This window comes from Oryza sativa, chromosome 9 (genome assembly GCF_034140825.1).
Source record: "Oryza sativa Japonica Group chromosome 9, ASM3414082v1".
NCBI lineage: Eukaryota > Viridiplantae > Streptophyta > Magnoliopsida > Poales > Poaceae > Oryza > Oryza sativa.
In genome coordinates, this window is record NC_089043.1 from 18944115 (window position 1) to 18955737 (window position 11623).

General features: G+C 37.1%; 1 protein-coding gene across 1 annotated transcript; it reads left to right on the forward strand.

Annotated features, from left to right (window-relative positions):
* Window positions 1-133: 133 nt before the first annotated feature.
* On the forward strand, window positions 134-2034 carry LOC4347031 (transcription factor TB1-like). The gene has a single exon (XM_015756028.3). It carries the CDS (start codon window positions 992-994, stop codon window positions 1802-1804), a length of 813 nt encoding a protein of 270 aa, XP_015611514.1. The 5' UTR covers window positions 134-991; the 3' UTR covers window positions 1805-2034.
* Window positions 2035-11623: the final 9589 nt, after the last annotated feature.

The window sequence follows — 11623 nt, forward strand, 5'->3', positions numbered from 1 at the left end:
AACCAGAAGCTTGAAAATCTAACCTTTTCATATTCTCAAAAACTGATATCAACCAGTTATTTCTCATAATCATAAGCTCTCCAGTCATGGAAATGATATGAAAAAGTGTGATATATATGCCTTCTTATATATATCACGGTGTATATACGTACGTACACTTCCACGTACGTTTATACACATATACGTATATACATGTAACTGCAAGAGCAAACATACGTCCACGCCTGCGTGACCACGTGTCCCAACAGTGCATCGCTGTAGCCCTCGGTCGATCCACAATAATGCCTTCATCATTCCATTCCTAACTCTCCATACCACGAACACACCAACACACACATGTACACACACCAGCTACCAGCAGCAGCTGGTGCTAATATATAGCTACTCCACTAGTTTACTCCATAGCTCGATCGATCTCTCGTAGCTTGTAACCCCCCCAATTAAGCTGCAGTGACGCAAACAGTTGGTTTGTCCGGCGTCGACTCCGGCCATTGCTCCTCATCGATCACTGATATATCGATCTCTGAAGCAAAAAAATCACTGCCAAAAACAAACAAACCCTTGTGGTCAGAGAGAGAGAGAGAGAGATGGTGATGTCTAGTACTAGTAATACCTAAAGCTCACTCTCTCAGTACTCATCTTTCAGCTTCCTGTGCTGCTTAGCTCCTTTCCTTTCCCCTTTCCTCTCCAACCTTTTCTTTCCCCTCTCCTTAAGCTTCGATGCACACATCACCATCTTGATCGATCTCATCATCACCTGATCACTAGCTAGTAGTGCTAGTAGCTATAGTTCTCATGTGAAGAGAGGAAGAACAGAGGAGGAGATCGAGAGGAAGAAGAAGAAGAAGAAGAAGAAGAAGAAGAAGAAGAAGAAGAAGAAGAAGATAGTGGCTGTGGCTGCAAGCCTGCAACAGTAGTACTAGAACTATAGATCTCACTCCCAGTAGGAAGCTATAGTACACAAAGTGAGTGCAAAGTAGTGATACACAAAATGTTGCCTTACTTTCCTAACCTTCACCATTTCTGCATCTCCCAAGAAGCCCAGCCGCCACCGCCTCCAAACCCTACGACCACCATGCAGCAGCAGCTGGATCAGCAGCAGCAGCAGCAGCAGCATCAGTACGACCACTTCTTCTCCGGCCACGGCCAGTTCAACTCCGAGACGCTGGAGGCCGTGCTCTGCAGGCCGCCGCGCGGCGCCGCCGCGGATCCTGCTGTTCCGGCGGCGGCGGCGGCGGCGGCTGTTCTGACGGCGGCAAGAAACGGTGGCGGCGGCCATGGCAGGGCGAGGAAGCGGCCGTTCAGGACGGACCGGCACAGCAAGATCCGGACGGCGCAGGGGGTGCGCGACCGCCGGATGCGGCTGTCGCTCGACGTCGCGCGCGACTTCTTCGCGCTGCAGGACCGCCTCGGCTTCGACAAGGCCAGCAAGACGGTGGACTGGCTGCTCACCCAGTCCAAGCCGGCCATCGACCGCCTCGCCGCCGACCCCTCCTCCTCCTCCCACCGCGCCGCCGGCGACACCCGCATGTCGTCGGCCGAGCGCGGCGGCGATCACCACATGGTCGCGGTCGGCGCCGCCGGATCAGGGAAAGGAGACGCGGACAAGGCGAGGGGCCCCAGAGGTGGTAGATCGGCGCCCATGGAGCTCGGCTGCGAGCTCGGCCGCCTCGTGCCGGCGCCGGTGCTCGGCGAGTACTACTACGAGCTCGCCGAGATGATGAGCAACAACACCGGAGGAGAAGGAGACGACGACGGCGACTACGACGACGACGGCGATTTCTTGGACGGTATGCAATATTAGCTTCAGCTAGCTTAGCTTGCTTGCTTGCATGGTTTCTCCTCTAGCTAGTAGCAGCTTAATTAGCTAGCTTATAAGCAGCTTGATTGATTGATTAGGTCTTGATCTGCTACTCTGCCCAGCATTTCAGCGCTTCTAGTTGTTAATTAATTTGCATGTGTACTTAGTACTATGTCGACTAATCTTATGGTTTCATGCAGCTCTTTAATTTTAATTTCTCGCTTTTGCTTATCTGTCTAAGCTTTGTAAGATTTGGCTTGATTTGTTTGTTTGGTGTTTTCAATTTAGGAGAGATTAGTAAGCTTAATTAATTTTGTCTTGAAGTAGTCGTCATATATATGGTTAATTAGCTAGCTATAGCTAGAGAGTTGTTGACTTGGTCGTGTTGACTGCATACGGATCTCTCATGAGATGACAACTGATTGCGTGTGAAGATAATCGTTTAGTTAAATGATTCCAAGATTTGGTTCAGCAAGGATATGATGTGACAGCATGGCGTACATGTATTATTCAGGTAAGAGTAACAGTACTTGAAAAGTATCCAATTATCCATACAAGTGATGAAATTAAACCAAAATGGACAATTTGAAACTATATATGCTTCTTGTGGGTTGTGAGGTGATAGGCAAATGAGTCTTGTTTCGATCCTTCCATGAACTCAAAATCCGTCACTATAAAGGAAAGAAGAGAAAATTCACATATTAATATAATTTAACTTCAATATGTACGACAATAATTTTAAAAATTCACTCCTGTTCAAAACCTTGGGATTAATTAACTTCATTGTTCAGACTCTGGGTTTCTCTGCCACTATCGATCGAAGAAGAAATTTAGCATAAAGGACATTTCTTAATATCAGGGCAAAGCAATTTTAATGACAAAACCATGCATATAATATCCTCCAATTTGCTGCAATATGCATAAGTATATTAGAATTCCATCAGATATATAGGACAAAGGAGTTGTTGTTTAGAATATATTTGTGTTATTTTATACTTAATAACCATATTTCCAGTTATATGCAAATATTAGTAAGAACAAAGATTGAAACCACATATATATACATGTTTTGTTTTATTTTCTGCACATTGGGCAAGCTCAATTAGGGCTAACTAGCTTAAGCCAAATTATTTTCTGTACATATATATAAATTAATATGCAAATTGGCCAAACTATTTTGTCACAGTGACCTAAATCAACAAAATGTGAAGTAATGTTTCACATATTTCTTGCATGCGTTTGGAGAGTTTAGCGGGTAATCATGTTAAAATTAAACAACTTTATGTGATTAATTAGCTATTTGATGAGTCCTTTATAACTGAATATATAGTGCTAAACTAATGCATCATCTCCAATGTTATACCTCTTTTTTGTTTGAGTTAATTTGTGCCGTGTATACTTTAAGCTATTAATTATTTAAAATAAATTATGTATATAATGATGTGTTATAAAATTCTGCGGGACTACCAATCTTGAGTTTTATAATATTGGTTGATGTAACGAATATACATATAATCTCATATGATGTATAATTAATCATAAACAATAATAAAGTTATATATATATATATATATATATATATATATATATATATATATATATATATATATATATATATATATATATATATATATATATATATATATATATATATATATATATATATATATATATATATATATATATATATATATATATATATATATATTCATGCATGTAGAGGAAAATTATTGAGAAATCAATTAACTCCTAATTATCTCAATTTACACCAGACATATAATCATTCTATTTTATTATAAGTTTTTTCTTTATATAGTAACCTCACTCGTTTCCCTACAAACTTATTCTAAATGCATACTTGAGCGTGGCTAGCCATGCATCGCAATATTCTGTCCCCATTCATAAAGGAATTATATAGTTGCAAAAGTACATTTTTAGGAGTTAACTTCAATTAATGTATAAGATCCATAGCTACTACCATAGCTATATATGTTCGTAAATTAAGCTAGCTAGGTAAATAAAATCAATGTATGGCTTATACATTGTCAAATACTACGTTCATAAAATCATGTTCCTTCTCGAAAAAAAAATCATGTTCCTAAAAGAAGATTGAATTGCACGGTGAATGAAATTATTTATGGGCATAGGTCAATCATGTGAATTAAGTTGGAAAATTATACATATTATGTATACCTGAGAGTCAAGACCTATTTTATCACAAGACATATCTTACTAACTAGTAACATTAATTTTTTACGTGTTGTATACCTGAGAATCAAGTTTCCTCAGTCTAGTTGCCTTGACCTTCCGTATGGATGGTGTTGTTCTATATGTTCTATATTTCTTAGCTTGAACTCTGTCTTCAATTTGTACATAAAGTTTATAAGTATTTTTTTAAAAAAAAATTAACAAGAATTCCCCCATTGATTTTTTTAACCATATGTACTTAATGCAAACAATGAGTCTCCAAAATTGAATTTTGGTTGTAAAAATCTATGGATAAAATGTCATTCGTAATTGTAAAATATGAGATCATATGAAAAAAAAAATTCAAAGTACTATTATTCGTTGTTTGAAAACTACTACAAAGTTAATTAAAATATCATCAAATGTTCCCCTTTTGAAGTAAAGTGAAAATAAAGGATTTCCAAACACAAATTGAGTCATATGATCAAAGATGGCCGAAGTAATCACATTAAGAATCTAGCGAGCAATCCAAAGGCAAATCATCTCATACATGATATATTTCTGTCTTGCCTGCCAATAATGACAAAAGGTGTCTAGTCTCTAGTGTGAGTGTGAGTCATCGATCTGAGTGTCTGGGAGAGGGATATAAAGTTAGATACGTGCATGATACTACATATATAGCTCAGAATGTGTGTGTTTCCCTTGAACTGACGAGACATATGTAGCTAGCACGCATGCACTTGAAGCAAATTAATCAAACTCGTGACAGGTGAGAGAGATCGATGGAGAGCTAACTAGCTAGGAGCATGGAGCTGCATGAATTAATAGATCACCCAAGTTATTCTTCAATAGAACAAAAAAGATTGAGTTATATGGACCTGCTTAGTTCGCGAAAAGAAATTTTTTAGGTGTCACATCGGACGTTTGATCGGATGTCAGAAGGGATTTTCGGATACGAATGAAAAAAACTAATTTCATAACTCGTTTGGAAACCGCGAGACAAATCTTTTGAGCCTAATTAATCCATCATTAGCACATGTGGGTGGGTTATTGTAGCACTTATGTCTAATCATGGGCTAATTAGGTTCAAAAAATTTGTCTCACGATTTCCCCCCTAACTGTGCAATTAGTTTTTTTAATTATCTATATTTAATGCTTTATACATGTGTCCAAAGATTCAATATGATGTTTTTCAGGAAAAAGTTTTTGAGAACTAAACAAGGCCTAATATTCGACAAAAGGATGTACTCACACATAGTACATACTCCCTTCATTCTAATAGTATGAATCTAGACAGTACTATATAACTGTCATATCTCATACTAAGTTTATTTTTATGGGACATAGGGAATACATCACAACACGTACCCATGTCATACCTACAATTAATGCACGTGATGATGATCGCATGATCAATTAGGGTGTGTTTAGTTCACGAAAAGAAAAATTTTGGGTGTCACATCGGACGTTTGACTAGATGTCGGAAGGGGTTTTCGGACACGAATGAAAAAACTAATTTCATAACTCGCCTGGAAACTGCGAGACGAATTTGTTAAGCCTAATTAATCCGTTATTAGCACATATGGATTACTGTAGCACTTATAGCTAATCATGGACTAATTAGTCTCAAAAGATTCGTCTCGGGATTTCCATGCAAACTGTGCAATTAGTTTTTTTTATCTATATTTAATATTCTATGCATGTGTCCAAAGATTTGATGTAACGTTTTTGGACAATTTTTTTAACTAAACAAGGCCTTAGTATACTGCCCCCTCTGTACATAAACAGAAGCATTCAAATTTCCAAGCATTTTAAATTTATCGATAAATATAAGGACTATAAAATTTTTCACTATCTGAACTACACCTAACATTTTCTTATCTCGCTTCAATTGTTGGTTGGTCATTTAAATGAAGGGTACAATAAAAGCCTTCTCTTCAATTCGTAACCTTAATTACTGCTAAACAACATATATTTATGAACGGATGAAGTAATAATGGTCAGCTAGCCCAGCATGAAGTTAATTACGTCGTCATGTAGGGTTTGCTTTAGTCCGTCATCCTTGATTTGATTGGGTAATACGTACCCGTACGTTGCCGCCAAAGTACTGTGGTGCCCTCTCTATGATGGATCGATCGAGCTAGGCAAATTGTTTATATGAAATGTACGTCAGTAGTACGTGCACGTCGGTCACCGTCTCACACTCTCACCGATGAGCAGATATATATCTCCATCTAGAGACAGATAGCCGGCCATTCGCCATGCATGCAGTACTAGTGTACTACTACTACAACTGATTACTACTGATGAATGGATCGACAAGACTTGTACACATGCGTACTCCCTCCGTCCCAAAAACTCAATTTCTAGGTTTCCGTGTCCAACGTTTGACTGTCCGTCTTATTTAAAAAAATTATGAAAAAATTTAAAAGTATAATTCACACATAAAGTATTAATCATGTTTTATCATCTAACAACAATAAAAATACTAATCATAAAAAAATTTTATATAAGACGAACAGTCAAACGTTGTACATAAAAACCCAGGAATTGAGTCTTTTTAGGACAGAGGGAGTATGGGCTTCGGCCTACCATCGATCGATCGATCGTAGCGCGTTATTTAGCTGCATGCCTCGATCGATGGACAGCGGCCGGCACGTCGTCCATGGCGGCGTCGTCGTCGCGATCTGGGCCACTGTAGCTTTGCGGCCGGCCATCAAGCGCTTCGATCAACACTGGCAGACACGCTACACATATGTATATATATCTCCATCTAGGTTGGCAGCTGTTGCTTCGATGTTCGTCTTATTACTTTAATAGTATTTTTTTTCGCGAACGCATAAAAAAAATTACACGTCATTATATTAGAAGAAAACAGAGTTTCAGTTACACAACGCAAGGTGGTGAAGTTTCGGTTACTCCACCTAGTATTATTTTTGATTCACTAATGGATCAAATTGATCTTAATATATAATCAGTTAATGTTTGCTTGACTTGTTTTATCTCGTTGCTTCATAGGGAGGCGCGCAATCCAACAAAGAATTTGAACATCATATTCCTTTGTTCCAAATGACCTCAGAGACAAAATTTCCTGAGATTCCAACCCTCCACAAATATATTCATAGGGGACCTAATCTTACTACCTCTGTATTCTAATACATAAGAAACTGGTACTGTTCAATTTCATACTTTGACCATTTAAAAAAAGAAATTATAAATACTTGAAAATATGTTATGTTATTTGATCAATGAAACCCAATCATTTAAAAGCAATGTGCGATCAAAATACAATAGAGATAGAAAATATATAGGTAGCGTCAGTTATCCGCAACAAATGGAGTATATAATTATTGATCCAGTATTCACAATTTCGGAACAAAATTTCCAAAATTTCAGGTCAGCAATATATGTCCCCAGTATGCATGGTGTGCCTCCATGCCAAACAAACTTTAAATTTGTTTGAAGTCTACCAAAATTTCAACAATTTCAAATAAAATCCATTCAGAATTCGAAAAGAAAGATGGGTTTTCAATTCCAAATTAAAGTCCCTTTTCATACCGAAATGAAAACTACTCCATCCATCCCATAAAAAACTAACTTCTAACTACGTTGCCAGAAGTTGGTTTTTTACGAGACCGGGAGTAGCTAATAAATCGTTTCCTAGGTGGTGGGGACACATGAGATGGAGGGAGGTTGGATGAAATAAATAAAGCCAGGTCTCCCGCTGATGATCTGATGGCATGCAGGCACAGGCAGTACGGCCGGGGAGGATATCTGTGCCGTGTCGGCGTCCTATATAACAGCTGCGGAGCAACCCTAGAGCACCGCGACGTGCGTAGGCTCGGCCCCGTGTTTTGGGCTTCGATTTCGATCTGTTCATCGATCAGCTCTGCAGCAGCTTAGCCTCCAGCTTGCTTCCATTCTTGCTCAATCGTCGTCGTAGTCAATGCAACATCCAGCCTTGCATCGATCTATATTTGCAGATGATCCAAGCATGCACGCAACCTACCTTTAATTCCGATCGATATCGATGTCCTCGATTTTGATACTCTTTTTCTAATGACGAGAATATATAGCTAGCTTTACAGAGATAGGAGTAAGAATTTATGAACGCTTCATTGGTCTACGATTTGTATGTTGCATTGGATCTGCTTCCTTTTAGGCTTCAGAGGGTGCACCGAATTCACCTATTCCTTTCATGTTCTTGCTATATATGTAGGCACTAAATTATTTGATTTGGTAGTATGTCTTATTACAAAGTGTCACTTCTCACATGTTTGTCAATATTATTGAAATGCTTGCCAAAACAAAAATAGATGTTATGATTTTTCAGCTTCTACATCATTTTGTGAGTCATTAATTAGCGTATATATGCATGGCAATTTCTCCACTAATTTAAAAGCGGAGTTGTCCTCTTTCCGTCCTCTCCCCCTCCTCCTCATGTACCCACAACCAATCCAGTGCTTTAATTTATCATAATCCATCCAACCAACCAATCCCAATCATATATATATATGGACCTGCTCCAGTCTCAATCCACGTATATAACCAATCCTTACTGCATGACCAAATTACAAAGTATATATGGGCATATGTTACTAGTCTTATTAATGTCCTTCAAATTAATGCGTTATTTATATCCAGCCATTTGAAAAGGCGTCGATAAAAAAAATTTATGAAAAGTGAGGATAGTTATAGCAATTCCAACATATTGTTAAGAACTTAAGATAGCTTGAGACTACCTAGAGGCCCAAACGTGCTTTAAAGTATCATTACCTCCTTGTAACGTATTTTATTTTTAAATAATCTTCAATATAGTAGTAATTTGATCATAGATATCTCATAAGATATATTTTAAATAACTATAAAACCAATATTGTATGAAAGCACACTTTGAAATATAAATCTTGGTACATATTTATATATTAATGTTTTTGTTGTTTGACTAATTGTTAGTTAAAATCTACAAAGTTTGACTTTTTATATCAAAATGCACCTTATGTGTAAATCAATGGAAAAATTAACAAAGTGCAATCCACTAAGACAATTTCTTTTATCTAGCAGTTAGCTTGACCCTAGTGTTGCACTGCTTCCCTAGCATCCGTGTTACTCTGCACCCGGCCAAGTAGCAATAAGTTTTCCCCTATAGTACTCAACCCATGTCTCCTCTGATTATCAATCGTGCGCTGCCCGATTGACCTCGCCGAGAAGACAAATCCCTATATACGGATCGAAGAACACAAACAAGAACAAGGTATATTGCAACTCAATTTGCAGATGAATAATTAAGATCTCAAAGTTGAGGTTTTACAAACCAAACTTGCGACGAAACTGCAATAGCAGAAATAATCTAAGCAAATCCAACTCTAAACTATGGTGTTGTTGACAAATTTAGTCGTTAACAGGTGTCTACTGAATAAATATGATTAGGGACATCCTAGGGTTAGCCCTAGGTCGTCCACCCCTTGCTTAGCATAGGACATAATTACAAGATCCAAGACTCAAATTAGACTCAGACTAGATGATGTATGTGGTTTGTTTTGTAGATTCCCAATAGCTAAGGAGAAATTTTGACATGGGACCAAAACCATATGAAAATAGACTCCACAAGTTTTTCAACAAGTATTCATGGGTCTCAAGAATCCATCTGGATCAGCAACTAAATCCATTTGAAGTTAATACTATCGGGAGGTTCGAATCAAATCCAAAATATGCAGAACTTAATCTTTTGCATTCTGTGTAGGCCAAAAGTGATGCGGTGATGTAGGAGTATACTTAAGAAATATTTTGGTTTAGTCTTCAATCAACTTATTTGATCATCGATGTGTTCCTTATGCTCGGTCTCTTTTCTTCACCCACACAAGTGTATTTCTGCAAACGAGAAGGTACAAAACTCATGGTGCAATAACATTTCTTCAAGCATATAATAAGTAAATCTGATATAAGAACATATGCACCTTTAGCTTGTCGATGTGTAACATAAGTATTGTTATATTCGAATCAGTGAGGTCCTCATCCAATGAGTTTACTAATGAGTTTTTATTGTTTCGTGTGTAATGAAAATCTTCATTCAAACCAAGGGAAATAATACAACCTTATTAAAAAATGTTATATGTAATTATCATTAATTTTGTTGTGAGTTGTTTTATCACTAAAGTACTTTAAGCAAGATTTATATCTTATGCATTTACACAAAATTTTTAATAAAATGAATGGTCAAGCGTGTATCCAAAAGTCAATGGTATTATTTATTATTAAAAAGGATATGTAGTACTCCCTCCGTCCCATTTTAAACGTAGCTATGAGTTTTTGTTTCCAACTTTGATCATCTGTTTTATTTGAAATTTTTTTATGATTATTTTTTTATTGTTATTAGATGATAAACATGAATAGTACTTTATGCGTGATTTATATATTTTATTTTTTTCAAATAAAACTGACGATTAAAGTTGGATAAGAAAAACTTACGTGGTTGTGCTTAAAAGATGGAGGAAGTAGCTTAGTATAGCTGGATTAGGAAAACTAATAAACAAAACATGCCCTAAATCAGCAAATATCCGACGACGTACGTAACCACCGTACATACCATTGAATCCTAGCTTTGATTCATATGATCACATTTGTGCAAATTTCTAATCAGAGACAATGCATGGCAGAACCCCGGCCCGTTTTTTACTAAGGCCTGGTTTAGATTCCACTCTAAAATTTTTCACCCTATCATATCAAACGTTTGAACGAAAGGGCATGTAGCCTAGTGGTTACAGTGACCTAAGTAGTACCCAAGGTCCTGAGTTTAAATCTCCTATGGAGCGAATTTCAGATTGGGTTATTTGCGGGGCTAAGTTCCCTATTTGGGTTATTTGAGGGGCTAAGTTCCCTATTTCAATGGCCGTATATATCCGGTTAGATGTAGAGGCCGGGTAGAAAATACCCTTCTCTAAAAAAAATAAAAAAAATCAAATGTTTGAACACCTGCATGAAGTATTAAATATAGACTAAAAAAATAACTAATTGCACAGATTGTGACTAATTTGCGAGACGAATCTTTTAAGCCTAATTGCTTCATGATTTGATAATGTGGTGCTATAGTAAACATTTGCTAATGATGGATTAATTAGGCTTAATAAATTCGTCTCGCAGTTTACCGGCCGATTATATATGTAATTTGTTTTGTTACTGGACTACGTTTAATACTTCAAATGTGTGTCCGTATATCCGATGTGACACGGCAAAAAAATTTATCCCTGGATCTAAACACTGCCTATATATATACTCCCTCCGTTTCAAAATGTTTGACACCGTTGACTTTTTAGCACATGTTTGACCGTTCGTCTTATTAAAAAATTTGTGAAATATGTAAAACTATATGTATACGTGAAAGTATATTTAACAATGAATCAAATGATATGAAAAGAATAAATAATTACTTAAATTTTTTGAATAAGACGAATGGTCAAACACGTACTAAAAAGTCAACGGTGTCAAATATTTTAAAACTAAAGGAGTATATATGTACGTCAAAACCACTGTTACACAATCTGAAAAAAAAAGGTCTATTAATTATCTATAGCTAGCGCACATATGTTTATACCACTATAGGCAGTGGCGAAGGTACAGTCAATTACCGGCGTCAGT